Below are 27,150 nucleotides of genomic sequence, written 5' to 3'. Positions count from 1 at the left end.
AAATCGAAAAAGAAAATAATAAAATTACTGAAATTTCGGTGAAATTTTTTTGGAATTGGAATTAGTTGCCCCAGAAATGCAAATTTTTGACATTGAGACAGTTTGGGTGTCAATAATCGCCATTGCAAACTACAATGTAAACAATAGTGTAGAAAAACTTATGTATCAGTAGTGGTTTTGAATAATTTTCGTTATCTATGAATCACTGAATAATTCTTTTTTTTTGTTTTTTGTCAATTAGAATTTAATCGATGTTTTTTGGAACTACTGGAATTGTTTTTGGAATTACCAGGGTTGAAAATCACATTGAATTTCTTAGAACTGTCGGAATTAATTTGGAATTGTAGTAATTATTTTGGAATTATAGGATTTTCAGTACCCGGAACAGATTTTCGTCCAAAAATTGGAAAAAAAAACATTTTTTTCAAACACGGCCCAAGAACGTGTTATGCATTTTTTTGAGTCACTAGTACCTCTAGAAGTGTGAAAAAGATCATTTGGACCAATTTTGAAGATTTTAATTTTTTCGAAATTTTAACCGATTTTCGTACCAAGAGATATTCGTCCATAACTCCGGAACTATTTGGCGTAGGCCCTTTTGTTTGGTACCGCTGGAAAGCTTTTTTAATTTTTGAAAAAAAAAACAGATTTGCAAAAAAATGCAAAAAGTCAAAAATTAGCTTTTTCGAAAATTTAAGGGCGTTTTCCACAAGAAAATAAAAAAAAACTGTCGAACTCTGCCTTAAATTATCTATCGAATGGCGAAAACCTGGGGTCGATCAAAGTTTTAGTTTCAAGTGGGGAAGCAATTTTAGTTTTTTTAATTTTTGAAAAAACTAAACTAAGGTCTTAAGCAAATTTACATAAAAGACAAGAATTAATTTGGAATTATAAGAATTAAACTGAAAACAATGGAATCACTGGAATTTCACTGAAATTTTTATGAAATGGGAATTAGTTGCCTAAAAAATGACCAAAAAATGTAAATGTTTGACAAATCCGGAGTCAAATTTGCTTTTCAATTAATGAAATTAAACTACATTTTGCTTAATTAAGTTTTATTTTTTCGAAATATGTCATTAAAACAGTGTTTATAAAAATTTGACATAATTATGCATTATTTTTCATTCGCCGGCTTTGGATTGGGTTCCATTTCACTCATTCCTCCGGGTCCCATTCCTCCCATCATTCCGTCCGGCCCTCCACCCATTCCTCCCATTCCGCCCGACCCTCCTCCCATTCCTCCCATTCCGCCCGGCCCTCCTCCCATTCCTCCCATTTCACCCATCCCTCCAGGTTCCATTCCTCCCATCATTCCGCCTGGCTCTCCCCCCATACCCCCCTGAGCCACTAAAATAATCATTAACAAAAAAGTTAAACCTCCAAAATATCTTACATCCATGATGGGTGTTGATACAAAGCAACAGAACAGCCACCAAAACAACCTAAAAATCTATAAAAAGTGTCATTTCATTGGAAAAATACTTACTTTCATCGCTTTCGCCATTGTGCACTAAAATGTAAAAAAATATTTAGTAAAAAAACTTATATAGACATGGTTTTGCATAATAATTTTCCTTATCTACATCGTTAGAATTTAATTAGTTTTAGAATTTGAATAAATGACTCACTGAATAATTAAAAATTTATTCAACTTGAATATTTGACACTAGTCGCGTAACAGTTTCCAAAACTTGATTGAAATAATTCAACTGATCCATTTGGTACCTCACAACACTCCTAAACCTCTCCTCCCTCAATTTTTTCCATTTCTGTTCCGGATCCAGAATCATTTCAACCGCCCTCTCAACCCTCCTCATCCTCTCATCTGGAACAACCTTAATAACCCCATTTTGGGTCTTCTCCGTGAAAAAAATCCCAGTCTGCTTCACCCTCCGCACACTCCTCACCACCCGATGCATCAACCTCAACCTCTCCTCCTCGGACAACCTCAACTTTTTGAGGGCATAAACCGCGATACAGCACATCAACTCGAGAGTATTCTCCTGTATAGTGACACAATTTTTATACCGGTACTCCTCAGGTTTTGGGGCGACTTTGCGTCGCTTTGGAATGGTACCAGATTTGAGTCTTTGGAACCCGACTTTGAACCAAACCCCACAAAAACGGGCTTCTTTAACAAGAAAACTCCTCAAATCGGTCAATTCCAAATCACTTGCGACTACCACTTGTGCCTTGTAGTAACAATCAATCAAAACAGCGACATACATTGTAGAGAATAAAAGATTGAGGAACATGTAGGCAATGTAATAAATGCGACTAATACAAGGATTTGTTATTGCAAGAATGTCAAAATCAAAGTCACCTTGAACCCCCAAACTCAAAATCATGAGAGTCATCGCAACATCAAGCAAATCCTTGAAATTTCGTGAATAAGGACCGAAAATCATAAAACCAGTGAAGGAAAACGCAGCAATGCAAATTCGGTGGTTTATCATCAGGATAATCAGCGGGGAAAACCCCAAAATGACAGTTTTCTCCACGATTTTGAAAAAAGTACCAGCACGTAACATTTTCCAAAGTCGGATTGTCGAAATAAAAATCAAAAAAGCCGCAATGTAAGTGAAAGATTTATCTTCGAAAAGCAAACCATAGAAGTTGATAAACTCGTTCTTTTTCGATTTTTCGACTTTGTGAAGAAATTTCCTCACCAATTCCATCCTACCGAGAAACAAAAGAAAACACGAGTATGTTATCCCCACTATAACTACATCAATCAAAGTCCACAAATCGCGAAAAAAAAACAATTTCTTCCTAAATGCACGTGTGATTAATTTTAGGGTGAAAATCGCAACGATTAGGAAAAAAGACCCTAGAATCACCAATTCGGCAATTTCGTCTTCTTTTTTCACAAACAAGTATTGAGCAGTACTCAAATCGAGAAAATTTCGTATGTAACCCGTGGCACTTTTCTCACTTACCACTCTTACAGCATTAAACAAGTTACTATTGACATTATAGGTCAAAAACTCGATCATTATCACACTAGTGGCTTTATCGAGCCAATCATGTTTAAACACGTAGTAGAAGTTTGCATAGGAATTGTAATAAGTGCGACCAAGTGGTGCAATAAAACCACCCCCAAAGTACCACCCGAATTGACCCCAAACCAGCGAAAATCCCCCTTTATACGCCTTGGTGTACTCCCAAATGGGGGCTAAACGAACAAACTTGTTGTATTCTGGTACAAAAGTACTCGTGTTTGACCATGAGTGCATATACTCCCCGTGACAAGTCTCATTTTTGACAAAATCAAACACTTGACGACAGGGATGCAAAACTGTACGTTTCTGACGCAAACGAGCCACCCCCAGGAACTTATTATTAAAATCGGCCATTATTCCTGGGTTCTTGACGACGTATTTGTGGTACCAGTGTTGCGAATGCAAGGTTGGTATCACTGTCCCGTTCAAATACTCGTAAAATCTGAAATTTGAGGTTAGTTGTCTTGATTGAGGTGTTGAGGGAGGGGTACTCGTCAGTTGAGGCGATTTCCGAGTAGCCTTCAGTACGTGTATGTACCCCTTTGAGGAGATCAGCCATTTCAATGTGATTATAGACGGATAAAGGGTTCTTATTTGCAAAAATAACAAGATAAAGAAGAGTGACATAACAAATAAACATTGTGGTGTCCTCGAGAAGGGTCACAAGTTGCACACGGGCCAAAAATTGCCCTCTACGGATCTGGAATTGGGTTAGTTTACAGAAAAAAGCTAACGGGAGGAGTTTTACCTTAATTTGTTGCTCCTCCATGGGGGTGTAAATATGACCAAAATAAGGTCGCAAAAGATTCTCACCAAAAGCTTGAAATAGAAATTTTCTTTGAATTTCCATTTCGCGTAAATGCTTTCTAAACGTTTCGACTATAGTTGGATCATCTTCAGTCACCTTGTGGTTCCTCCAAACGAAATAAACTTCATACAAGTTCTCACAAAAGAGGAAATAAAACACAATCGCTAGTATGACTGAAGTTAACCAAAACCAACCCATGATTAATGGTTTCCAGAACCCAAAAACCACCAAAATTGTGACATTTGTGACTATTATTACGGTTAAAACGGTTTTTGCTCGTTTCTTGTACAACTTATAGAACCAAATCCATGTTATATGAACCATAAATGTAACTCCTGAACTTCCAAAACCGATCAAAACCATTTCCCATCGTGGTGTGTAGTCGTAAAACCATGCAAAACCATCAGCGAGTACAAATCGTGGTAGTCCATACATAATCAAAGTCACCACACATATCATTAAAACAATTGATAACAAGTAAGTGGTTCTTATAAAATGATCAAAGTCGGCTTGGTACAACATTCGAGGCCAAAACCTCAACCTTCGTCCCCAACCATTTTCCCTTGCAAATTTCCCAACCCGGATTTTATTATAAGTCTGGTATTTGGGAGGTACCTCGAACCATTTATTTACCTCAAAGTACCATTTCTCAGCGGTTTGTAAGTCATAAATGGTTATGTTAGCACAGTACCATCTGGGTGTTCGTCCGGTGTAGTCCGACCATAAAGCCACTTCGGTTATTTCACCCAAAGTATTGAGGGTTGGTACTAGGAACCAGTCGTGGTTCCCCCACTGAAATATCCGTTTGTGAGGATCAGGGTAGTTCAAAATGTGACTCTTGGTACTACTTTTCTCGCCAAAAATTTTGATACAAATGTTTGAGGAGGTACCAGATGATGGTTTTCGACCGGTTTTGATACCAACCAAGTAAACATAACGGGAGGATGAGGAAATATCGGGAGGTAAATAAACCGCAATTTTTTTCTTTCTCTTCAGTATCACAAGAACCAAACAAAAAAAATAAATAAATAAAATGGTTGCAAGTGTGATAAAAATCACAAGTGAGCACAACAAAACCATCTCAAAATCTGGTTTAGTTTCAACTTCGTCGATTTTAATTGTGTTATTATGAACCACTCCCGCCAAAATTGATAAATGGTTACATAAACAAAAAATTTTCTTTTTGGTCGATTTAGCCGTACCCTGAAATGGTTCAAAGTCACAAATGGTTCAATGATTGTCAATTGTTACTTTGCAAGCGAAAAACCATTTCTCAATTGTGTAGTTATACGAAAAACATGATGTACTGTAAACACTAACATCAAAATTGGAACCACCCTGAAAACAAAATCAAAATTTTTGACCATTATTGGTACCTCCATGATCAAACCGTTTCTGGTACCACCGAAATGTAACACCACGAATCGTACACTCGGTCATAATCGTAGTACAATTGTTTTGATCCAGTCACGTGTTCACCTTTACTCCCAATTTCCTCTTTTGAGGGTTTTTCAAAAACTGTGATAAGTACCCGAAGAGTGGTACTTGTCTGGAAATTGATAAAAAACGCTTCTCTAGCCTTAACCTCAATTCTTAGAACCACCAAATTGTCATTTTTTTGAACTGGTAGTACCTTCACTGGTTGTTCTTTATGTAGATCAAGTACCACTTTATTTGGTTCTTTGAATTTCCTCAAAATTGTCTTATTAGTGACTATACGGACTAGGAAAATGTTTGTGACAATTTCCCACTTGTTCCACCAAAATGGGTCATACTGCCAACAACACACTCTGACGTCAACAGCCCCCTCCACTTTACCAACATCACGTGACGCTTGAAAAGTACCACCTGACATGTCAATTTCATTCTTAATCAACTTTCGCCCAACTAATCTAGTAATCTGAGCCGATGAATCATCAATTGACATTACAACTGTCTTTTCCCCCTCCACAACAGTCAACGCCAACATTTCTAAACTCGTCTGACATATTTTAATAAAATTCACCGATGTTGTGTCATATTTTTTCGTTTTATCCCAAACATCATCATCAGTTTCATAATCAGGATAATTCTCTTCAAGGACGGGGATTGTAAGAAGTGGAAAGGGCGTGGTTACATTAAACGGGAGTGGCTTAGGTACTAAAATGGGCGGATTTGGTTTAGTATCAGTTTCCACACATTCGAAAAGTGTCTTAGTGGCTTCAATCGTGTCACGTGTCAATGTTTTGGGGGCGTAGTCTTGTGTCATTTGGGCGTGGTCAACTACAGCTGAATTTTTGCAAATTTCAGAGGCGACTTGACCTCGATCAGGATCAGATTCCGATTTATGAACAAGACGAGCAACCAATTGGGCGATTTGTCGCGCTTTTGCTTGTGATTTAATTCGAATGTTTTGGAAATTTCGCAAAAGGGCCATTTTGGTGCTTTTGGTGGTGGTTGAAGGGCCTTTGGTGTCAAGGGTTTCAATCAAGGCATTGGTTATTTGGACGGCGAGGTCTGTATCACCGGTTTTGATCAAATTGGGGATGGTTGAGGTGGTCAAATGGGTGATTTCGGTGTCGGAAGTGTCACCAGTGTTGACCTTTTTTGAAATGAAAGAAAAAAAAACCCAAAAATTGGTAATTTACCTGAACTTTGAGTTCAAACTCATCGGAAAACTCCTCAGCGTCGATAATCTTGACATAGACGTTGGTACCAACCGGAAGGACAAACTCCAAGCCTTCTAACTTGTAATTCCTGTTGAGTACCACAACTTGACCATTTTTCCGCGTTAAAACTTCAAAGTTGTACCCTTCACCGGTGTATTTACACTCAACTTTAAACTTTGTCTCGATTGCAACTCCCTGAGTTGGTTTAGCTTGACACGATTCGATTTTGATTGGTTCTTGAATTGTTAAAGTTTCACTAGCGGTACCACCACTTTTTAGGTCAACTCGAATTTTGACTTGTCCCGGCTTAAAAACATCTTCTTTGACGATGAATTTGTCGGAATTTCGTCCGAATTGTGTGTTTTGATAGTCAAAATTGTCAACAGTCCACGTGTAGGCACTTTCTTCCACCCCTTCACAATTCCTGCGACAGATCACTCGCAGGAAAGTCAGTCTTTGGGGGACGGTGAGAGGGGCTGCTGGAGGGCAATTCTTCTCACAAATTATCTCCAATTCGGAGGCTTTGAGCAAAATTGTCACAGTTTGGTTGGTACTGACCCAAGTACTAGAATCAGTTTTGACACTGAGGGTGAAAAGGTACTTTTGGTTGGTGCTCGGTGGTACCACAAGGGTGCTTCCTGGAAGGTTAGAGTTAGGAGATGAAGGGTACTGGAATTGACCCACCATGGTACTCTTTTTGACAGAAACTTTTCTCTTGGCCGATCAAAACCTGACATTGCCATTTGAAAGACAACTTTGGGGGGGCCCTTAAAGGGACATCTCTGTCTATGGATTCAGAAGCATCCATTATGAAACTATGACCGGCTTCAATTGTTCGTTCGGTGCCCCCACTGATGATGGGCAAAGGGTCAAGTGCGTCAATACTCACCAAACACTTTAATAAAAATTTTTGGGGGAAGAATTTGCAATTTTTACTTACCGCAGCGTGTAATTCGTTTTTGGATTCCTTTCGGAGCAATTTCACAGTGATTTGGACTGCATAAAGGCCACTTTTAAGGGCAAAAGGCTCAAGAATGTAGGTATTGGTGTTGGTTTCAGTGTCAACATGATTTTTCAAGTCTTCGTCCCTTAAAAGCCAGTGATATTTGATCTCGTCGAAGTCACATTCAGTCTGAAAATGGGCCACTATTTGGTTGCTTTTTATTCGTAATAAATGAATAGTTTCATCGTCATCATTTTTACCAACCACACTAGAAATTATTCTTTTGTATTTTTTCGTTTTTGGTGTGTTTTTACCAGTCTTGGAGGGCAACAGTGTCTTTACAATTGTCTTGTTGCCTTTTGGGTCTTTTCAAGCTTTTCGAGGTGGAAAAATCAAGAAAAATTGACGAAAATAAGAGAATACTTTGAAATGGTGACATTGTCAAAACTGACAGTTTCCGGAAAAACTACTTTGAGAGTAAAATGTAGAGTGAGAAGTACAGTTTTATATATTTTTTAAAGGAATCGCAAAAACGGTTTAAATTGCCGCCCTTATTTAAATTTTTAGTGCCATTATGTTCCGAGGTTGGTAGCGATGTTTAGTGCGAAAAAGTGTTATACTGGTAAAAATGTGATAAAAACAGTGTTTTCTGAGAATAAAAAGCACAATTTTTGATCCTTATTTAAAAAAAAAAAACAAAACGGTTAAAATTGCCGCTACTTGTTTAAATTTCTAGTGTTATTATGTTTCGAGATTGGTAGCGGTATTGGTGCAATGCCGGTTTGTTTAGTGCGTTTAGTGTTTAAAATGCGTTACAAACCGTATTTTCTGTGAGTGGGGATCACAGTTTTAGATATTCTTTAAACAAATTTTCGTAAAAATGTTTAAATTTCTAGTGTTATTTATGTTTTGAGGTTGGTAGCAGTGTTCCAAGGGCGCTAGACGCGAGAGCGCATTGTCGGTTTGATTCGTGCAAAAAAGTGTTATTAGTGATAAAAATGTGAAAAAAAACCGTAATTTCTGTGTGGTTTAGTGTCAAAACGATGAGGGAAGTCTTAAGGTAAGAAAATTGCAAAAAAACGCTAAATTAAGGTTACAATTGATTTATTTGAGTCCAAAGACAAACAATGAAATACTGTGGCATTTAAAGCTTAAAATACAGCATTTTATTAGCAAATCGTGTCTAACACAACGTAAATAATAAAATTGTTCGAGAAAATCACGATTTTTGGTGTAGAGTCCCATTCCGCCATCTTTGGTCCCCTACATGGCGCGGGAAATTTGAATAAATAAACAAACAAAAGCAGAGATCACATGACTAGAACCATCTAAATTATTCAAGTTTCGCTTTGATCGTTTCGTAAGAAATCGGTTGTTCGGTTTGGCTAACTTCGGGTATTTCCCGATTCGGTGCTACCAACTGATGCAAAGTAACCAAGACTATTGCACTAGTCAGTGTGAAATTTAATCTAAAAATTGAAATCGGTGCATAAATCAAGCTAGCGACGGCCAAAACTATAATCAATTGGCTTAGCTTGACATAACCTTTCCTGAATAAAAAAAATTAATACATTTGAAACTCCACCCAAGCCCCACCTTTCAATTTTCGGCACGTCCAATTGCCACAGCGCCAACGCACAAATGCTTAAAACCAGCCCGGGATAAAAGGCGGGGTCTGGCTTGAGGGCGGTGCTATACCTGAAACCGACCAATGAGAGACGTGGAGGTGTGGTAAAGCCACTTACTTGAAATTGTGAGCCCAGGTTAGCACGTATGGTACATTTATGGCGGTTAGTATGGACCACAATAGGAATAGAGTGGCGTGGAAAAATATAGTATTGTGACCGGGTGTTTCACCACTATTATTACTACAGTTATCTTGCGATTTTTTAAGTTTTTTACCGATTTTTTTCACGTAATACCACACTAATTCCTCAATATAATCTTGTGACAGTTGTGTTAGCTAAACAAATGACAATTAAATGAAAAAAAAGACAGTCGGGGAATACTCACCCTCATAAAATAAAAAACCATTCCGACACAAAGTGCAAGACTACCAGTTGTTGTCATACAAAGACAAATAAGAAATGTGGCAACAATGCAAGGCAGTTTGTGTAATGCTGACATTATATAATCGGACCAACTGACAGTAAAACTGACAGTTTTTGCCAAAAACCTACATTCATTAATGATTTTTCTCCAGTGTGATACTTACTTTAGAGTGAGTTTATGTACAGTCGTTTCACATACTACCAACGAAACGGCCAAAAAAATCCCCAAGAGCCAGACAATACCGACGCTGCAAATATAAAGTAGGAGGGGCAATAGAAAGAAATCTGTCCCCTCCTCTGACATTATCAGCCAATCAGGCGCCGGCAAATAACTGACAAACGGTTTAGTACTAAAATGTCATTTAAAATGTCAATTAATATGAAATGTTGCGTACACACCTCAAAAAACGTGAAATTAATTTGACACTTGTCAAAATATAATAAGGTTTAGCACCTTCTTTGATTGCTGTAAATAATAAACAACAGTCATTTTTCTCTTCTAGGGATTTTAATTGCGAATTTAAGGCCACTAAAACCACTGCTGCCACATTAACAATCAACAATGGTGAATAAAATCGTGCCAACTGTGATAAAACGCCGACAAGTGACGGTTGTATACTGATTTTGTATCGACAAGTCGGATCAAGTCTCAATTGGATCATAGCCGACTTGTTTGCGGCCCATTGTGGCCTTGAACTATACAATCTAATATTCATTGGTCGATTATCACTGTCGATAAAAAATTTGTGTTGGTTTTGGTGTTCCCATGGTACAATCAAGCTAGCCGTGGCGTGTTTAAATTGATTGACACATTGAATCGGTTCGACGTAAAGTTGGTACGACTGTATCAAATGATCCAAATTCGGTACTACCAACTCATAGTGGATTGCTTTGTCTTGAGTTTCCTCGATTATTATTTGACGTTTAAATGACAGCAGTTTGGGTAAATGAACTAGGGTTTTTCTCTCATCAGTGTTGTAAACATCGACGTTTAAAATTACTTGTTCGTCGGTTGGTAACACTCGTAGGATGACATGTGTCCACACTGTATTGTTTTTCATCAATTCGTGCATATTGACAGTGAGTGAACGTCTTTTATAGTTGCTTGATGGTGAAATTTCTGACAGATGTGTCAAATGTGTGAACTCTTCGCTAGAAATATTTGACAGATGACAGATGATAAATGACATTTAGTTACCAAACTCGGAAATTCCCCCTTGGTATATGGGCCCCACACACGAAAGCCCAATCTACCGTTTCCAAATTCAGGGCTACCACCGTTAGACTTTGGTGTTGGGGTTGATTTAAAAGCCTGACCATGTAGAAATGGGGGCTGCTTGACAGTCGAGGGACATGAATTGAGTATTGGCGCCCTAAAGGCTCAATCCACTCCCCCTGATTTTTAATATTCGGACTAAGACTATAACTATCCAAAAGTCGTATATTAATACCGCTATGCTAGAATGTACCAAATTTAGTGATTTTATTTCTTTAGGTTGGCGTCTCACGTGAATCAAATGATGGTGAAAAACCCTATAACGTAGATTTTGATCGTTTGATATTTGTTTTGTTTTTGGATCGACTGAATCAAAGAGAGCTCTGTTTATAGCCAAAATCAATTGTTTGCACCAAAGGATGCAAACATGGTCGGCTGGTAGCCACGACCGTGGGATTTGTGTACTCTACCACAAACATTACAAGCCAAAAATTACCAAATTTAGTGACTACTTACCACGACATTGATACTACCGTCAAGTTTGGTGAGAAACGAAGGCACTAGAAAATCATTATAACCCCCTGTGATGCTTACAAAAGTGGTAGAACTGTTTCTAGTGTCAATATTTTTGTAAAAGTTGTACGAAAATGAGTCCATTTGCATGGGAGGCCGTCTATAGGGTGCAGCTAAGCCAAGTACGATTGGTACCAAGTCGGAATTTTCCCCTAAACGTTTGGCAATTATACCACCCTTGAAAAACTAATCACCCAATTGGACTTGTCAGTTGTCACTTACCATAGAATGGCCAACTAGGACCACTGATTTCGCCGGTTTTTTGTATAAATTAAGCACAGTATAGATCGAATTGTTGACATATTCGAGTTGATCGACCAGAAGTGCCCCATTTAGTCCACTTAACTCTTTATTTAAATCGATCAAAAAGTAGTCAAAATGAAACGGTGTGCGCGAATTTAAAGCCTTGCGGAGGGCCACCGATGCTAGAGAGCGTCCTTAAAAACAATTTTTGTGACACTTATGTTTTTTCACGTTGGTATACCTTGACGGTGTGACCCGGCATTACCCGGTATAAATAATACAGGGATGCCATCGAAAAACATATTTCGGGTTTTTTCAGTAAGTCGACCTTCACTGTAAGCGTAGAGTCCATATTTCGGGTATTTATCGTCGATTTTGTTCGATATTCGCTGAAAAAAATCGATTGTGTGAAGTAAACATAACCTCAATTTTCTAGTACCACGAATTGGGGGTATTCGAACATGTACGTCATGTCACACTTATTTTCTTCATGATCGTTGATAAAAGCCAACAAACCGATGAAATAAAGTAATGTTGCAGTCAAAGAAAAAACAATAAAACCATTTATTATCGATGACATAACTTTCGAGGTTAGGGTTAGGGAGTTTTTTCGGTCACTGTTGGTACTTGAATATAAAATAGATTTTTATTCATTCCGTGTAAAAATAACAATTACAAGACGTTTTTTACAATTTGGCCTTGAGTGAGCTCATTAGTTTTTCCAATTTCAACGCCTTCTGCATGTTTCCCCTGACTTTCAATTTTCCCATCATGAAAGCCGTAGCCGGCTTGATTTTCCCACTAAACATATCAAAGAAATTTTTACTGTCCATAATGAGGGTGGCGTCGGGGGCTGTAGGTGCGTCACCGCGTCCACACGACCCGGCACCGTTTTTCAGGTCGACAAACCTAAAAACTCGTGTGAGTATCTAGTGAGAAAAATAAAATCCCTAACCATTTCCCGGCTTCTTCTCCAGTGACCTCAAACTGGAAGACAGCCTGAGTGCCCTTGACCGTGTCCGGTGATAAGTTTGCTTCAATCCCTTGGAAGATTTTAACGATTTTGCCATCACCCTGTATTTTGGGGGTAGCCAAAGAGGGGCGACCGTCACTAGGGGGCTTGAGGGCATCATCATCGACGAAAAAGTCGGACATGAGTTTGTCCTTGAAAGTGGGATCGACACAATATTGGTCGAAATCGGTAACACCGTGTTTCTTGAGGACTTCATCGTCGATAAAGAAGTTTCCTGTAGTGGTTTTCGGATCGGAGATTAGTACAGCATAGGCGGCGTCGGCCACAATTTCCGGTTTCCGGTTATACTTGGCCGAGTCCGCCCCTGTTAACATTTCAATCGCCGCAGTGTGAATCCCTGAAACATAAATCGAAAAATCCAAAATTACAGGTTTCTGTATTACCGGTCCTGGGCCACAAGGCATTAACCCCAATATGAAACGGTCTAAACTCCTCATGCATGCCTAAAACACACATTGACATGCCGTATTTGGCCATGGTGTAGGCCACGTGATTTTGGAACCAATGAGGTTTCATGCTGAGAGGGGGCGACAAATTTAAAATATGTGCATGTTTGCTTTTCTTCAAATAGGGGAGACATTCTTTCGAACTGAAACCACCCAAAAGTCACAATTTACGTTTCCAAAGTTGGCATTATTGACTCACACTAGGAAAGTCCCCCGTGTGTTAATATTATGCATCAAATCGTAGCGTTTCATATCCGTTTCCGGTGTCGGAGTGAGGGAAATCGCCGAAGCATTATTTACAAGAATGTCAATTCCACCGAATTTCTTCACGGCCTCTTCGACGGCATTACGGACCTGTTTCTCGTCGCGGACGTCCACGATACAAGGCAGGCCTTGACCCCCGGCCTCCTCGACTATGAAAAATTGACATAAGTGACAGGAAGCGACTTGATTTGATTTAAAACGTACTTTCCTTGCATGCTGTATAGATGGTTCCTGGGAGTTTGGGGTGTGGTTCGGCCGTTTTGGCAGCCACGACTACGTTAGCCCCATCTTTGGCCACCTTGAGGGCTATGGCTTTGCCAATGCCCCGACTAGCCCCCGTTATGAAGACTGTAAGCCCCTGTAATTTACTAAAATTACAAGTAGGACAAATTACGAATTAATTAAACAAAATTAGAGACATACCCAGTGTTTATCATTTTTTCGGAGTTAGTCTTATACTTGAGTATGCTTAATTAGAAATAAATTAAATTGTATAAAATAAACGTAACAATAAGTGAACAAATTAATCAGATTTCAAAGTTCAACATCTTGACACGTAACTGTCAATTTGACGGGACAAATGACCTACCAAATGTGTAAAATACACAAATTATTTTAATTAAAAGTACTAGAACTCTTGAAATTGTCACAAAGTGGTTCAAACATAAGAGAATTACGTTTAAATTGGATGGGATTTTAATTTTTATGTGACGGTAGTTCAAATGTCACGGACGCCATCTTGTTTTGGTTATATAACCTACCTTATTTACAATATGATAAAATTTAAACTTTGCACAATGATTAGACAAAAACGCAACAAAACAAGTCTATAAATAAATAAAGTTGTTATTTTCAAGTCATTTATTTAATTAAGGCATTTTTGTAACAATCCAGGGCAGTCGTCCCGTTTTCTTAAAATAATAATAATCATACGCTAATTTCCCTAAAATTAATAAAATCAGACTTGCTAAAACTCCGTTTAAAAGGTCTAAAGCCTGGACTGAATACTCGCTTGGGGATCTACAGACCGAACTTCGGCTCAGTTCGATAATCTACAAAATTAGGTTGGTAACAGTGTCACAATTGGTAGCATTGAATTACCGGTAGGAGCGAATTTTCGTCGCCTTCCACATACGAACATTTGACTTCTCTCAAGTCACGTATTTGTGGCGCAAATTTTTGCAACATTTCCTAAAAAAAAAAAAACTAAAAAACCCCAAATTTGGGTTGGTGTACCTGGAAAACTGGTGTGAAAACACAATCACATCGCCAGGGGTTGCCACCCAATGAAATACTCAAAGCGTTGGGCATGTGCGGGTTTTGGGTTAGGGCATTGTCGAGTGCGTAGGTTGGCACTTCTGTTAATTTGTTACCGCTGAGGGAGAACACCCGGAAATGTTTGAGGAAGTAGGAACCTTCAAGTTCTTCAATTGTTTTCACTTTATTGTTGTCGAGATGCAAATCGAGGACTTTGCGGTAGATTTGGTGGTGTTTTAGGGGTTTTAAGTCTTCGATTTCGTTGCCTTCTAGATGGATGATGCGCGATTTGGGGGGGAGGTCGAGGGGGAGACGGGTGAGACTGCGATGCGAACAATTGACTTCGATGAGGGGCTCCAAACGTTGGGAACCCATTTTCGTGAAAATGACTTTGGGTAAAGTACAGGAACAGATCGATGGGCAATTGTTTTTCAAGTCCTGGAACTCTTGATTTTTCAAAATTGTTTTTTTTTTTGGACTTGATTTTTTTACCTTAGTGAAACGAGCTATGGTTACTAGATTTTTGTTTGGGTGGGGATTCCCCTGACAAGTCAAATTGGTTAAATCCTTGACGATTGTTTGGTTCAGTTTCAGGACCCAATTCAGATCTAGTGAGCAGTTCCAACTGTTACCTAAATTTAATTTAATAAATTTATTCACCCACATAACCACCCATTTTGACACAACAAAACAATTAAAAAATTTTTAAATAAATCAAGTGGCCTACACGCTAATCTAACTAAAAACAAAAGAATGAATTATGATCAGAGTTGGCTAGTGTTCCATCATGAAGCTGTCATTTGTTTGTTTCGTCTTAATCGCAATTTTGCAATGTTGTTGCACCGGTAACTATGTTTTTTTTTTATTAAAAAGTCATTTATTTATTTTTTTTTAGAAATTTTGACTAATGAAACATCTTGGAGACATTTTATCGAACACAGCCCCCTTGTAGACGCCTTAAAACCAAAAAATGACACAGAAGTGACGCCTCCTGTGACTTCGAGATTATTTAACACAAATAATTTTCATTTGATTGGTAATAATGATGCGCAGCCCCAACCATTTTACCAAAAGTGGATTATTTCACCCATCGTTCAATTTATTTCGAAATTCTCCAAACCATTAGCGTTTACTTTTCAAAAAATTGTGAACGTGGTTGAGACAATTGGACGCAAATTGTGGGGGATTTTATCATCGTTTTTGTTCGGTAATAAACCAATGTTGGAAATTTCGAGACGGAAAAGACAAGCAAATCTGGGCTTTTCCCCACTTTTAAATCTGGCAAATCCGTTGAAAACTGTGTTAAAAACCATTCTAGCCTTGGCACCGGATTTTACTCAACGTTTTCCCACCGTTTTGGCGCGTCTTGAAACTTTGAATGGTGGTTTTGATACAGGTTTCTTCATTCTCGACACTGTGGTTAAATATATAGGGTTTTGGATCACTAAAATACTCCCTAGATTGAGTTTTCTCGTTGATATTTTCACACTAGTGTGGGATGGTCTCATGGAATTCAGACCTTGGTTTGAGAAAATCCTAACACACATTTTCACAGTTGGTAAAACTGTAAAATACACCGATACTGTCTCAAAAAACGAAATTTCACCGATGAAACCCGAAGTGTTTTAATTTCACAATAAATTATACTCACCGTCGAGGTACAATTCTTTCAACTCTCCCACGGAAAAATTTCCTAAACTTTGTAAAAAATTCCCGCGTAAATCCAAAATCTCCAAATTGGGGAAATTCCCCAGAAACTTATTTCCGATATTTTCCACACCGATTCGCACCAAACGTAAAACCTAAAAGTGACCAGTCTACCAACTGTGTTAAAAATAAAATCCTCACTTTAATTTTATTATCCGGATTCGGCGATTTAACCCTGATGATGTTACCGTCGTAGATCGAAACGTTTTCGATTTGGGGATATTTCTCGATCATGTAGTTGAGATCAAGCTCGTCTTGTTCAATATCGCGCAGCTCGAGAATCGTGATGTTTGGGGGAATTTCATCTCCTAAGTGTGGTGAGTGTGTCACGCAGGTGAGGTGGTGGGGGGTTGTGAGGAAGCAATCCTGGCTTTTGATTGGTGCAAAAAGATCGAGAAGTATAATCCTGAAAAAGATACAGGATGTTCAAAAAATAACATTCTTTCCAAATAAAATTTGAATTTGGATTTTAATAAACAAAAGTAACCGAAAAATTTGTCATTGGAGTGTCTGTGATTCGCATTTCGACATCCAAAACAGTGTTTTTTTGCAAAAACTAATTTCTGTTAAATTATTTTGACGTCAAAAAACTTTATCACCCTGTATCTCAGTAACGAAGCGTTGTAGGCCTATGGTTTATTGGAGAAATTAGTGTTATTTTTCGGTGTAGAACACGTGGGTGCAATTTTTTTGCACTAATAGGAAAACACCCTGTATATAAAATATTTTGCAATGTGGGTCAATACCCACAACTAACCGGTCTGCCTTGTCTCAGTCAAGGTTGGACGATTCATTCATAAAATTTGTGACCAATAATGGAAGAAATCGACAGTTATTGTATTATACAGTGTGATTGCAAAAACCAATAATTGATTTTTTGGTTTTGTTACGAGTAACTTTCACTGGGATTAAAAATCGAGATCGAGATTAGTAAATAATAATTAGCGTTTTCACCAGCCTTGTCCTTAATAAAATAATATTAGACCAGTGACTGAAAAAATTGGTATTCAGTTCGGGTCAAGTTTCATGAATTTTCAGGAAATTATATTCGAAATCAATATTCTGTAAAACGACAAGATTTTAAATTATAATAAAGAAGATTGAAACTTTTAAATTAAACTGCAAACAATTCCAATTACTTTTTTCCGGGAGAATTAAATCCGGTTTGATTGTTCCCGGAGTATTAATTGCGGGCTTTTGTTTAAAATTTTAATTCCGCTGAAATATGAAACTAAAAACAAGTGTCCACTGTAATTATCGATTGGATTTGATTAATTTTCGTGTTTTGTTTTTCCCTAAAAATGACACGTAACACAAAACCAATTCTTTTGTTTGATTTTTTTCGAAATGCGTCACAACCCACTTGGATGTTGATTCAAGTCATCGCGAAAGTGTTATCTTTTGTGTTATTAGTTCAGGGATTAGGGGGTTTGGGGGCTATAGTTACCAGAAAATCGTCAACATTTTTCACAAAATCGCACACATTTTCGTCACGAATCTGCGAGATTTGCTCTCGACGCGAGTCAAGGTGTGTTTTGTGCACAGGTGATCCAAATTGGTACTAATTGCACGATTTCATTATCAAGGAGGCGCGCGCGGGAGATTTTGGAGGAATGGGGGTTGTGGAGTGACTCGTATTTTCCGACTCGTTAATTAAAGTGGAGGTTCACGCATGGACAACTTCGGGATGGTTGACCGGGTTTCAGATGGGGGTTTTCGTGTAGGGGAAATCCGGGAGAGATGGACTTTCGGGATCAGCTTCAAGATTTTTTTTTGAGACTTTTTTTACATGAAACTATAAAAAACTCCTATTGTTACTAATTAGTTTGTGGGCAAAAATTTTATTTGAATTAAAAAAACATTTTTTAAAATTCTGTCACTTTTTTATGCTTAAGTAGATTTTTTTCTGAACTGCGGCTTAAGTTGAATCGCACCGCAAATAGGGTAAATCCGGGAGAGATCGACTTTGGGAATTCCGATTTAAACTTGTTTAATATAATTAAATAGTTAGTGAAATTAGCTTTTTTGCGCAATCGTCAAGAAACAATGTTCGATTTTAATTATTGTTATTGTGAACTAGGTCAAAAACGGTGACACAATTTTTTGCACATTTTTTGGCCAAAAACTTACTTATTTCGCCAAATTTTCTTAAAAATGAGAGGAAAAATTGCCAAATTATTTACCAAATTTTATTCAGTAGAGTCGATGAGTCTAAAATGGGTCAAAAATTTTATTATTTTTGCTTTTTTTCAGAAAGTTTTAGTAAGTTTTTTGGTGAGAAACGGAATTCTTTCGCAAAATTTCGTTAGAAACAAACCAAAAATTTAAGTTAACACGTGTTTCTAATTCATACAAAGTTTTTTTGAAAAATTTTTACTGAAACTATGAAAAATTACCAAATTAGATCGAAATTGATATTATTTTAATTTGTCTCGTTCGATTTAGTTCGTTTTTGAACCAGAGACTTATTTATTTTTGCAAGATCTTGTCAAAACATGCCCAAAAATTCCAAAAATAAATCGAAATTGATATTTTGTTTGTTTCACTCAAAAAATAAGCAAGAAAACAATTATTTTACTTTTTTCAAGCACGTTTTTGAAGTAAAATCTCAGTTTTGTCTCAAATTTAACATGATTTTTGACTTTTTAAGTGTGTTTTAGCTTGTTTTTAAACATTCCTCAAAATTTTCTTGAAAACAAGCCAAGGAAGTTACATAATTTGATCAAAAATGGTGTTATTTTGGCCTTTTTAGAGCATTCTAGTCAAGAATTCTTTTGCAAATTTTCGTTAAAAACAAACTGAAAATTTACCAAGTTAAGACAAAGTTGCTGTTATTTTTGCATTTTCGGAATGTTTTAGATTGTCTTTGTGATAAGAACAAAGTTTTTTGAAAAAAATTTGCTAAAACTGGCTGAAAAATTACCAAATTAGATTGAAATTAATATTATTTTAATTTCTTTCGTTCAATTTAGTTCGTTTTTGAACTGAGACTTATTTATATTGCAAAATCTTGTCAAAACATGCCTGAAAATTGCAAAAATAAATCAAAATTGATGCTATTTTGTTTCTTTCACTCGATTTAGTTTAGTTTTTGATCGAAATTTTGTCAAAAAATAAACCAAAAAAACACGGTTTGGTCGAAAATCGTGTTACTTTACCTTTTTCAAGCATATTTTGATCGAAATGTTTTTTGTGTGAGGTTTTACATTTTTTTGTCTTTTTCAAGAGTGTTTTAGCTTGTTTTTCCAATATTTTTCAAAATTTCGTTAAAAATAAGCCAAGGAAATTACAGAATTTGATCTAAATCCGAGTTATTTTGGCCTTTTTGGAGCCTTTCAGTGCGTTTTTCAGCAAGAAACGCAATTTTTTGCCAAAGTTTCGTTAAATCAAACTGAAAATTTACCAGTTTAAGACAAAGTTGCTGTTATTTTTGCTTTATAGAGTGTTTCAGCACTTTTTGGTAATAAAAATTAACTTTTTTTAGAAGAATTTTGCTAAAACTGGCTGAAAAACTAGCAAATTAAATTGAAATTGATATTATTTTCACTTGTTTCATTCAATTTAGTTCCAGAAATTATTTTATTTTGTCAAAACACGTTTAAAAATCACAAAAACAAATCGAAATTGATATTTTGTTGTCTGTTTTAACGATTTAGCTGGTTTTTGAGTGAAATTTTGTCACAAAATAATAAAAATGCTCATAATTTAGTCGAAAATATTTTTACTTTACCTTTTTAAAGCACGTACTTGAGTGAAAATTTAATTTTTGTGTGAGTTTTTGCTTTTTTAGTGTTTTTTTTTAAGCAGATTTTTAAAATGTGGTCCATATTTCCCAGACTTACCCTATCTAAATCGTATTCAGAGACTGATTTAAATATTTATAAACAGTAGTAGTCGACTGCGATTTTTTCCAGAGGAACAATGAATCTAGGACAGGGGTTTTTACGACGAAAATAAACAAATTTTTATAGTGGTAGGTGTGTTTGTGTAATTAAATTTTTATTAGTTTTTTAATAAGTGTAAAATTTTCAGCCCTGAGAAAAAGGGGTTTTTATGATTTTTTTTTAACTTAAGCGTCAATTTTATTGTCGATAATCCACATTTACTTTTTTTGCAAAAATTTGACATGCAAAATGTTCCGAGACGCATTTGTTTTCTGTTGAAAAATTATTTATTTTTCTAAAATTATTTCATAGTAAAAAAAATGTAAAATTAAAAAAGGAAAATTTCCAGAAATTTTATTTCGAAAAAACGATCACATTTTTAATCTATCTCTTATCTAGAATCACTAAATTTGTGATAAGACGCCACGTGTCGCTACTGACAATAATAGTCGACTGTTTACCTCGACAAAACACTCAAACATTCGATAATTTTGCGTTTTTACCCATTTAACACCCAATCAATAACACAAAAATCAAACAAATTCACCCTTCGAGTTAATCACCACACTTTTGTTAATTTTTTAAATCAATTTATTCAAACAAGACAATCGAAACTATTCCCCTGATCGGCTAAACAAATCCTTAAGGCCTCTTGTGCACGATGAGTTTCACCATGAGGTGGCGCTGACACCCTACAACACCAACAATACTACCAACCCCCACATAACACCAACCAACCGATGAAAAGTATCCAAAGCTTGACACAAAACCGGAATTGCTTCATCCCTCCTTTCGGTTTTAACCAAATCAATTCCGGTTTGAAACTGATTTTTGCACCAATCCAACTTGTCGGTTAATTCCCTAAAAGAGATGTTCGTTTGGCATTTGGGACATTTTTCAATTTCGGGGAAAACAGGGAACAAAAACGAACAGTTTGGGCATTTTAAACGTTTGACGTAATTTGATTCGTTTGAGAGCAAAGGCCAGTCCTCGAGGCAGGCTTGGCATTGACAATTGAACCAATAACGCCCTGAGAGGGTTCTCTGTCGTTGAGGTAATTTAATTCGTGTGAAAATTGGGCCATAATTCTCTGAAATTGACAAATTCCCGGTCAAAGGGCGAATTGAAACGATTACGATAGTTTTCCCAATAAAATACCTAAAAAAATTGAAAAAAATGTCAATTCTAGGGATTTTACAAGGCTTAGATTGGTACCGTGTGACACTCGGGTAACATTCGTGGTTAAAAAGTGCCACTGTGGGGTACACAGCAACCCCAATATTGACCATTTTGGCACTTTTCAAACTGTGTTTTTCGTCGTACAAAGTTTCATAAATTTCATGTGCATTAAATTGTAAGATTTGTAAATAATGTAGTAACATTTCGCCAACCTTGTATTCGGTTTGGGTTGGCACTACTGTGTCATTTCCCCCAAAATAACCACTTTTCTGTAAGCAACGCAACAGAAACGCCGCCATTAAACTCCGTTGCAGGAAATCACAATTTTGACGTTTCGTTTCATTCGTGCATAAATTATAGAGGGCGTTAGTGTCTTTTCTGTCATAAATGCCAAGTGTTTGTGTCAAATTCTGTTGTGTGATGATTCGTAACGCCATTAATGATAAAACACTCATTCCAGATCCTAGTAACAAGTCGAAAAATTTGCATTCGTATTTGTGATACGTCAAAATGGCGTCGTCGCGACATTTCGGGCTACAGAAAGCGACACTGGAACAGTGAGGGCAACCTACGGGTGCTAAAAGTCTAAACTGGGTTATTTAGGGGAAAATCCCTAAATACGTACCGGGCGAAACAATGTTGGCAATGCGTACCGAACTTGTCAGGGTTGAGACATGCCACAGCGGCAGGTTCGGCAACTAGAATTTCCCCAGTTTTGATATCGGCATTGCTGACAACATAACGGCCCAAATCTGGGGACTTTTTCACTGTGATTTTGCTCGAAGCGTGGCTAAAGTGAGTATGGCGTTCGCCGATTGGTGGAATTACTTTCACCTCGCGTTTGATTGGTTCATATTCAACGGCCATGTTGTGACGTAGCTTGTCTACTAGATTCGGGTCATTTGTCATTTTTTCAGCTAAATTTTGCGAAATTTGTGCTTTAGTTTCATCCTTCAAGGCTTTGTTACACATAGCCATGGTTGAAAAAACGTCAAATTTGACATTACTGGGGACTTTTAGTTTTAGGGCGAGTTGAGTGTCAGTCAAAGCGTAGGAAAATTCGTTTAGGGTGACTAGAAGGTTGGCTCTCCTGACCAAAGCCAAGGCGAGAGTCGGGTCTGTAAGTTTCGGTTACGTTAGTTTTACAGCTTGCCAACCCTACCTGATTCTGGGGATTTTAGTATTGTTTGGTTGTATAAATTTAGGGCTTTTTTCGTGTCGCCACTTTTTTCGGATGTTTCAGCTTGGGAGAAGCGGTTTGAAGCGATTTCGGGCGATTTTTTTCGGTAAATTTCTTGCACGTTTGATAAAAACCCGATTGTGTAGTCTTTAATCTACAAATAAAATTTTTAAAACTATTAAAATGACGTTTTTTTCACCTCGTCATTCTCATAAATAACCCTAATTCGTTCGCTGTCTGTTTTCAATTTACCAAAAACGTTTTTTACCCATTTTTCACCAACATTTTCAGCGACTGTTTTCGCAAACTGTAAAAAGAAACCTTCTTTATCGATCTGGAGGGTTTTTTCACTACAAATTTCAAGATATTTCTCATCGCAAAACATTATTAAACTCGTGGTCGGCCACAACGTAACCACAAGACTTCTAATTATAGAAGAGTTAAAAATAACAAGTCTCAAAATAAACCAAACATGTTTTAGTTCTATTTATTTATAACAGTTGGTAATACTAACAATATCACAATATTTGGTCCTTAAACTTAATCACATGTTAATTCAAGTAGTCCATGACGAGAAATTGACAGCTCCTTTGTATAGTGACATTTGGATAATTCTGACGCCACAAAAGAACCTAGAATCAGAAGTTTAGTAACTTTTCAATTGTTATTAACACTTACTTGATTATCGGAAATAGAATCACAAAAACTAATATCGAGCAATTTTAAGTGAGATAACGACACGAGCGCCCTCTCGCATATCTCACCGGTGATACTTTTAATCCCTAACAAATCCAACAATGTCAAATCCTTACAATTTGTGACCACTGGTAAAAGCATTTGGTCGTTGACCCCCCTCCACTGTGAGATAATCAACCTAAAAGCCCCCACTTAGTGTTTTAAGTGCAGTTGGCACGACTGAACCTTTTCAGATGTGGACAGTTGGCAGCAATTCTCTCTAAACAATCCCCAGGGTGTGCAAACAAAAAGCACCAACCCAAATCCAACTCTCTCAAGTTGGCACACCTGGAAAAATGTAAACCACCGGAAGGAGTCAAAGTTGTGGTTTTAAATGAACTCCACGTCCTCAAACTTCTATTATGATTGGCTACAGTTTCAACAATCTGATCAAGTTGCACGATATTTTCACAGAAATCTGTAATTGGCGATGAAACTCAAACCGGACCGCAGACTAAACACTCACCCAACATTAAATGTGTCAAATTCTGATTGGCTTTCAGGATTGCCATCAATGGCCCATCTGTCACACTAGTACAACACAAATCTAGTGTGTTTAATTTACTCAAACGTGCTAAATTCTGAAAAGCGAAATAATCGGCTTTGGTGTTGCGTAATCGCAATTCTGTCAATTCCCGACATTGTGAAATTTTCGTAACAATTTCATTATTGACGAATTCACAATGACATAGTGATAAATGGGTGAGATGTTGGCAACAGTGGTGCAAAAATCTGGAACGAGCATTACAGGAATCTGTATTACCGGCTATTGTCTTACAGGAGAAAAGTGCTTGAAAAAAACTTGTCGTCGCTTCCACACCACGACAGGTCGAGTTTTCGGATTCCACAACACCGGTTTTTGAAAAAGTTTAAGTTTTTGCTGTTGATTCGGTGCCAATAACGCTGAAATGTCACAATTAGGTTAGGTTTTTTTCAGGTGGTGGGGACTACTTTCAGGGTCAAATTTTGGTACAAGATGGGGTCGCACGTGGCCTCGTACCACGTTTTGTTCACTTGGGCACAACGACACAACGATTTCAAGTCCAAATATTGAAAAATATGCAAAATTACTTCGTGCTAAAAAAATTATGATAAAAAAAATTAGGTTAATTAATTAATTAAGTACAGGAAGATGTGAGAAAAAGTCACAATTGTCGTTCACAGTATTGGTCATTTGTTTTTTGGGGCTATCATTTGAACTTCTCCAATTGAGTAAGTCGTTTTGTAAGACATGTTGCTGGAGGATGCGTTTGGGTTGATAGCCCCCTAGAAGCACAGCATCGATTGCTGTGTGATATTTCAGATGACTTTGATTGAATTCTAGTCGAATTTCGCTGAAAATCAATGGTGTGGTAAACCTTGAAAAACGAAAATCCCCAACTGACTTAATCAGACAGTTGTATTTTGTGATGGTGGGATGAAACTTGCGGGATTCCTCGGGATACACCTCTGGGGGGCCCTCCCATAACAACTTCCAATGTCTCTCACTGAAACGGCCCCAAATCCGGACCACAGCCCCCGGATTGTACGTTTCGTAAATGCAAACGTCACGTGGGACAACAGCCCGCTCAAAGCCCAAAGTGACATAGTCCTCCGCCCCCAAGGGGTCACTCTCCTGGGGCATGTACTCCCGTTGGTGGGCCTCACTTTCTTTCCACCACTTGCCGTAAGACCTCTAAAAAGACAGTGACGTACCGGAATTTTCCGGGGGGTTTACACACCAAACTGTACGTCTCCGGGAAATCCCCGTATGATGGATACTTGCTGTATTTCCCCACAAGGTTGTCCGGAGCGTACGAAATACTGAAACTGATGTTATATCTCGAAGTAAAATTGATCACTTTTTCAGCGTATTGCTCCCAAGTGTTCATATCATTGACCATGATTTCAACCGGAATGAATTGTTTTTCAGTTTCAGTAAGCGGCCGAATTGATTTAATTAAATTAGGCTGCATTTTCAGTATTACATAACCTCAAATGTCAAATTTGACAAATGACATAACCCGATCAGTGACCCTCAACAAAACCAGTGACAACAAAACGATTAATTATTTATTTAAAATTTGCGATAAAACGTCCGACTTCGGCTAAAAAACAAAGAATTCATGTTATCATCCGATTGGTTATCCTCCTCCTCGTGTTCTTCCTTTACGATTTTTTTGATCGTGACGTTGTCATCCTCCGGAGCGCCCTCTATATCTCGCATATAACTGTCAAACATTTTCGAATATCTTGTAAACGGGAGATAGGATTTTAAGTCGGTTTGGAGACAATATTTGCCTTCTTTGTAACCAGTTAAGCTAAGAATCGAGTCCGTTTCATCGACGGGTACTTCGTGAGTGAACAACGTTTCGAATGGTGGGTTTAGAGCCTTAATGAAGTCATCTTCAGGGATTGGACATAGTGTAAATTCGCCACAATTGACAATTTCAATTTTTCGGACCGGTTTTTCGTAATAGGTTCCGATTTTCTCAATCAAATTCAAAATTTCAGCACCTTGAACCAATTGTCTGAAAAGAATTAATTTTGTGGTTAGGGAAACAGGGGATTCACCCAAAAGCGACATAATTGTAGTCCATCCATGATGCAGGTTCTAGGGTTATAAAAAATTGGGTACTATTATCCTCGTGTCTTTTTTTATTACACATGGAAATGACACCTCGTCTGTCATGTGGTACCGAATAGTTTTCACAAGGCATTGGAATGTGTTTGAGCCCGAAACCGCCACATTGCAGCCAACTGTATTTCGCAATTCTGTAAAAAATGTCTTACATTTGAATGAAGTGACATTTCAATTTTATGGTTGGTACCTATGTATTCTGGTGTTTTTATACCCTTGCAGTTTTCTAGTACAACGAAATAAAAAATTGTCACAAGTTAGTGGGACTAAATCGTTGTAAAGCTGTCCAAATTGATTAATTAAAAATTAATTAGTAATTAATTAATTAATTACCATAAATAGCATCGAACCAACTACACGTTCATCAATCGCAATGGTCAAGTAGACAAATTTTCGCTACAAACAATTTGAAAATTTAATAAAAAAAAAACAAAACTCACTTTATAAGTTTCCAAAATTTGGGAGAAATATTTAATCAATTCATTTTCGGCCATTTGCCCAAAATCCCTATCAATCTCAATCCTGTACGTTTCTTTGATGAAATGTTCAAGTCCTTGGTCACTTATCAGTTGCCCATCATGGTACACGGCTACTGGGGCCCCCAGAAGGTAGTATGCCTTACCATGACGTCTCTTCATCTTGGTCAAAAATTCGTCCCAATCCACGTTCAACATACCCCTTATTTCCGGCTTGGCGTACAATTTGGGGTAATGTGAATGCAACAATTCGACTAAATAGCGACATTTTTGGAAATTTGGGTGTGGTAAAAGACCCACGACTTTAAATTTTTGCAAAGGTTGCGGTTTTGGGTATAGAACGAGGTCAGAATCCCAATCCATGACGTAATTTGGCGCGATTTGTCAAAAAATGACGGATGAGGTTTGAATCTCCCGCCGGTTTTTGAGCTGGAAATTTAAATTTTGCTGATATAAAAGCGAACTAACCCTCATTAATCGTTTACTAACTTGTTCGATTGTTAATACAAAATAAATATTATGAAAATAGACTTAATTTTCACAACTTACGTAGATTTTCATATACAGGGTGACCGTTAAAAACCGGAAGGCACTGTAGAATTTTTATTTATGGCTCGATTTCAAAAATTAAGAAACTAGTTAAATGGCTTCTAATATGGTATAAGCTGACAATATTAGAATTTTTCTAAATGTCATAGTATATGTTGGCGTATATTTAACTTTCTTATTTTAAATAGGGACCCAATGTTTTTTTCATAATTTAGAAGATATTATACTATACATATTAAAAGCATTTAATATATTTTTTAGTTTTTAAAATCGGGCCATGAATAAAAATTTTACAGCGCTTTTTTTAAGACCCACGATTTGAAGTTTTAGGTC

General features: G+C 37.2%; 9 protein-coding genes across 12 annotated transcripts; 1 reads left to right on the top strand and 8 right to left on the bottom strand.

The window, feature by feature from the left end:
* Positions 1 to 1,255: 1,255 nt before the first annotated feature.
* LOC123003566 (polycystic kidney disease protein 1-like 2) lies at positions 1,256 to 6,115 on the bottom strand. Of its 2 annotated transcripts, XM_044396383.1 has the most exons (6): positions 5,204 to 6,115; positions 5,065 to 5,151; positions 3,754 to 5,016; positions 3,497 to 3,705; positions 1,397 to 3,447; positions 1,256 to 1,350 (listed from the first exon to the last, which is right to left on the bottom strand). In XM_044396383.1, the coding sequence occupies exons 1-5, from the start codon at positions 6,059 to 6,061 to the stop codon at positions 1,647 to 1,649; spliced, it is 4,218 nt and encodes a 1,405-aa protein (XP_044252318.1). In that variant the 5' UTR covers positions 6,062 to 6,115; the 3' UTR covers positions 1,256 to 1,350; positions 1,397 to 1,646. The 2 variants fall into 2 exon arrangements, 1 of the variants encoding a protein (XP_044252318.1); XR_006412642.1 differs by lacking the exons at positions 3,497 to 3,705; positions 3,754 to 5,016; positions 5,065 to 5,151; positions 5,204 to 6,115 and having other exon boundaries at positions 1,397 to 1,445; positions 1,490 to 1,513.
* LOC123004142 (polycystin-1-like) lies at positions 6,104 to 7,843 on the bottom strand (the record flags this gene model as incomplete). The annotated part of the gene is made up of 5 exons (XM_044397258.1): positions 7,719 to 7,843; positions 7,402 to 7,672; positions 7,146 to 7,356; positions 6,441 to 7,099; positions 6,104 to 6,394 (listed from the first exon to the last, which is right to left on the bottom strand). Coding segments are annotated over exons 1-5 (1,557 nt in total), but the record flags the coding sequence as incomplete, so codon positions are not given.
* Positions 7,844 to 8,491: 648 nt separating this feature from the next.
* LOC123003557 (GPI inositol-deacylase) lies at positions 8,492 to 12,120 on the bottom strand. Its single transcript, XM_044396374.1, has 12 exons — positions 11,927 to 12,120; positions 11,729 to 11,876; positions 11,467 to 11,681; positions 11,188 to 11,421; positions 10,964 to 11,137; positions 10,654 to 10,913; positions 9,855 to 10,607; positions 9,620 to 9,805; positions 9,418 to 9,580; positions 9,150 to 9,367; positions 9,001 to 9,102; positions 8,492 to 8,954 (listed from the first exon to the last, which is right to left on the bottom strand). The coding sequence occupies exons 1-12, from the start codon at positions 12,065 to 12,067 to the stop codon at positions 8,738 to 8,740; spliced, it is 2,811 nt and encodes a 936-aa protein (XP_044252309.1). The 5' UTR covers positions 12,068 to 12,120; the 3' UTR covers positions 8,492 to 8,737.
* Positions 12,115 to 13,824, bottom strand: LOC123003559 (hydroxysteroid dehydrogenase-like protein 2). Its single transcript, XM_044396377.1, has 6 exons — positions 13,654 to 13,824; positions 13,435 to 13,598; positions 13,166 to 13,379; positions 12,904 to 13,109; positions 12,443 to 12,857; positions 12,115 to 12,396 (listed from the first exon to the last, which is right to left on the bottom strand). The coding sequence occupies exons 1-6, from the start codon at positions 13,665 to 13,667 to the stop codon at positions 12,174 to 12,176; spliced, it is 1,236 nt and encodes a 411-aa protein (XP_044252312.1). The 5' UTR covers positions 13,668 to 13,824; the 3' UTR covers positions 12,115 to 12,173.
* Positions 13,825 to 14,064: 240 nt separating this feature from the next.
* Positions 14,065 to 17,876, bottom strand: LOC123003558 (protein singed wings 2). Its single transcript, XM_044396376.1, has 7 exons — positions 17,642 to 17,876; positions 16,336 to 16,600; positions 16,139 to 16,289; positions 14,980 to 15,119; positions 14,467 to 14,925; positions 14,332 to 14,421; positions 14,065 to 14,282 (listed from the first exon to the last, which is right to left on the bottom strand). Exons 1-7 carry the CDS (start codon positions 17,656 to 17,658, stop codon positions 14,100 to 14,102), a joined length of 1,305 nt encoding a protein of 434 aa, XP_044252311.1. The 5' UTR covers positions 17,659 to 17,876; the 3' UTR covers positions 14,065 to 14,099.
* On the top strand, positions 15,247 to 16,141 carry LOC123003560. The gene is made up of 2 exons (XM_044396378.1): positions 15,247 to 15,332; positions 15,383 to 16,141. The coding sequence occupies exons 1-2, from the start codon at positions 15,275 to 15,277 to the stop codon at positions 16,114 to 16,116; spliced, it is 792 nt and encodes a 263-aa protein (XP_044252313.1). The 5' UTR covers positions 15,247 to 15,274; the 3' UTR covers positions 16,117 to 16,141.
* Positions 17,877 to 20,417: 2,541 nt separating the features above from the next.
* LOC123003554 (SET and MYND domain-containing protein DDB_G0273589-like) lies at positions 20,418 to 22,852 on the bottom strand. The gene is made up of 6 exons (XM_044396371.1): positions 22,637 to 22,852; positions 22,420 to 22,591; positions 21,883 to 22,375; positions 21,294 to 21,842; positions 20,817 to 21,236; positions 20,418 to 20,770 (listed from the first exon to the last, which is right to left on the bottom strand). The coding sequence occupies exons 1-6, from the start codon at positions 22,820 to 22,822 to the stop codon at positions 20,674 to 20,676; spliced, it is 1,917 nt and encodes a 638-aa protein (XP_044252306.1). The 5' UTR covers positions 22,823 to 22,852; the 3' UTR covers positions 20,418 to 20,673.
* A 56-nt stretch (positions 22,853 to 22,908) lies between these two features.
* On the bottom strand, positions 22,909 to 25,127 carry LOC123016377 (F-box/LRR-repeat protein 4-like). 3 transcript variants are annotated; one of them, XM_044416735.1, is made up of 9 exons: positions 24,894 to 25,127; positions 24,558 to 24,847; positions 24,299 to 24,506; positions 24,124 to 24,249; positions 23,951 to 24,075; positions 23,639 to 23,904; positions 23,359 to 23,590; positions 23,116 to 23,311; positions 22,909 to 23,069 (listed from the first exon to the last, which is right to left on the bottom strand). In XM_044416735.1, exons 1-9 carry the CDS (start codon positions 25,125 to 25,127, stop codon positions 22,989 to 22,991), a joined length of 1,758 nt encoding a protein of 585 aa, XP_044272670.1. In that variant the 3' UTR covers positions 22,909 to 22,988. The 3 variants fall into 3 exon arrangements, with proteins under 3 accessions (XP_044272670.1, XP_044272669.1, XP_044272671.1); XM_044416734.1 differs by having other exon boundaries at positions 24,299 to 24,847; XM_044416736.1 differs by having other exon boundaries at positions 24,299 to 24,847; positions 24,899 to 25,041.
* A 101-nt stretch (positions 25,128 to 25,228) lies between these two features.
* On the bottom strand, positions 25,229 to 26,643 carry LOC123016379 (probable inactive peptidyl-prolyl cis-trans isomerase-like 6). Its single transcript, XM_044416737.1, has 5 exons — positions 26,233 to 26,643; positions 26,126 to 26,188; positions 25,983 to 26,074; positions 25,726 to 25,926; positions 25,229 to 25,682 (listed from the first exon to the last, which is right to left on the bottom strand). The coding sequence occupies exons 1-5, from the start codon at positions 26,629 to 26,631 to the stop codon at positions 25,229 to 25,231; spliced, it is 1,209 nt and encodes a 402-aa protein (XP_044272672.1). The 5' UTR covers positions 26,632 to 26,643.
* Between the last annotated feature and the right edge of the window lie 507 nt (positions 26,644 to 27,150).

This window comes from Tribolium madens, unplaced genomic scaffold (assembly GCF_015345945.1).
Source record: "Tribolium madens isolate multiple individuals breed KSU strain unplaced genomic scaffold, Tmad_KSU_1.1 Scaffold_1;HRSCAF=32;Tcas5.2_LG8, whole genome shotgun sequence".
NCBI classification, from domain to species: domain Eukaryota; kingdom Metazoa; phylum Arthropoda; class Insecta; order Coleoptera; family Tenebrionidae; genus Tribolium; species Tribolium madens.
Note: the sequence above shows the minus strand (reverse complement) of the source record. Positions and strands in the feature narration are given on the sequence as shown.

Bases quoted from the DNA above. Each gene is read 5' to 3' on its own strand.
- LOC123003566 (XM_044396383.1), bottom strand. From the start codon at position 6,061: ATGACACAAGACTACGCCCCCAAAACATTGACACGTGACACGATTGAA. The intron at 5,152-5,203 runs GTTTGATCATGG...TTTTGTTTTCAG, and splicing joins TTTCGGTGGTACCAGAAACG to GGTGGTTCCAATTTTGATGT. The intron at 3,448-3,496 runs GTACCCCTCCCT...CTCAAATTTCAG, and splicing joins GAAATCGCCTCAACTGACGA to ATTTTACGAGTATTTGAACG.
- LOC123003557 (XM_044396374.1), bottom strand. From the start codon at position 12,067: ATGTCATCGATAATAAATGGTTTTATTGTTTTTTCTTTGACTGCAACA. The intron at 10,608-10,653 runs GTAACTAAATGT...AAATATTTCTAG, and splicing joins AGGGGGAATTTCCGAGTTTG to CGAAGAGTTCACACATTTGA. The intron at 9,368-9,417 runs GTGAGTATTCCC...TCATTTGTTTAG, and splicing joins TGGTTTTTTATTTTATGAGG to CTAACACAACTGTCACAAGA.
- LOC123003559 (XM_044396377.1), bottom strand. The intron at 13,380-13,434 runs GTACGTTTTAAA...AATTTTTCATAG, and splicing joins CTATACAGCATGCAAGGAAA to TCGAGGAGGCCGGGGGTCAA. The intron at 12,858-12,903 runs GTAATACAGAAA...TTTATGTTTCAG, and splicing joins TGCCTTGTGGCCCAGGACCG to GGATTCACACTGCGGCGATT.
- LOC123003560 (XM_044396378.1), top strand. From the start codon at position 15,275: ATGAAGCTGTCATTTGTTTGTTTCGTCTTAATCGCAATTTTGCAATGT. The intron at 15,333-15,382 runs GTAACTATGTTT...ATTTTTTTTTAG, and splicing joins TTTGCAATGTTGTTGCACCG to AAATTTTGACTAATGAAACA.
- LOC123003558 (XM_044396376.1), bottom strand. The intron at 14,926-14,979 runs GTAAAAAAATCA...CAAGAGTTCCAG, and splicing joins CCATAGCTCGTTTCACTAAG to GACTTGAAAAACAATTGCCC. The intron at 14,422-14,466 runs GTACACCAACCC...TTTTTTTTTTAG, and splicing joins TTTTCACACCAGTTTTCCAG to GAAATGTTGCAAAAATTTGC.
- LOC123003554 (XM_044396371.1), bottom strand. From the start codon at position 22,822: ATGTTTTGCGATGAGAAATATCTTGAAATTTGTAGTGAAAAAACCCTC. The intron at 21,843-21,882 runs GTACGTATTTAG...AACCCAGTTTAG, and splicing joins TGCCAACATTGTTTCGCCCG to ACTTTTAGCACCCGTAGGTT. The intron at 20,771-20,816 runs GTTGGTTGGTGT...TTGGTGTTGTAG, and splicing joins GCTTTGGATACTTTTCATCG to GGTGTCAGCGCCACCTCATG.
- LOC123016377 (XM_044416734.1), bottom strand. From the start codon at position 25,127: ATGCAGCCTAATTTAATTAAATCAATTCGGCCGCTTACTGAAACTGAA. The intron at 24,848-24,893 runs GTGTGTAAACCC...CTGTCTTTTTAG, and splicing joins TCCCGGAGACGTACAGTTTG to AGGTCTTACGGCAAGTGGTG. The intron at 23,312-23,358 runs GTTCAGTCGTGC...GGGGGCTTTTAG, and splicing joins AACTGTCCACATCTGAAAAG to GTTGATTATCTCACAGTGGA.
- LOC123016379 (XM_044416737.1), bottom strand. From the start codon at position 26,631: ATGGATTGGGATTCTGACCTCGTTCTATACCCAAAACCGCAACCTTTG. The intron at 26,189-26,232 runs GTGAGTTTTGTT...AATTGTTTGTAG, and splicing joins AAATTTTGGAAACTTATAAA to CGAAAATTTGTCTACTTGAC. The intron at 26,075-26,125 runs GTAATTAATTAA...CAATTTGGACAG, and splicing joins TTGGTTCGATGCTATTTATG to CTTTACAACGATTTAGTCCC.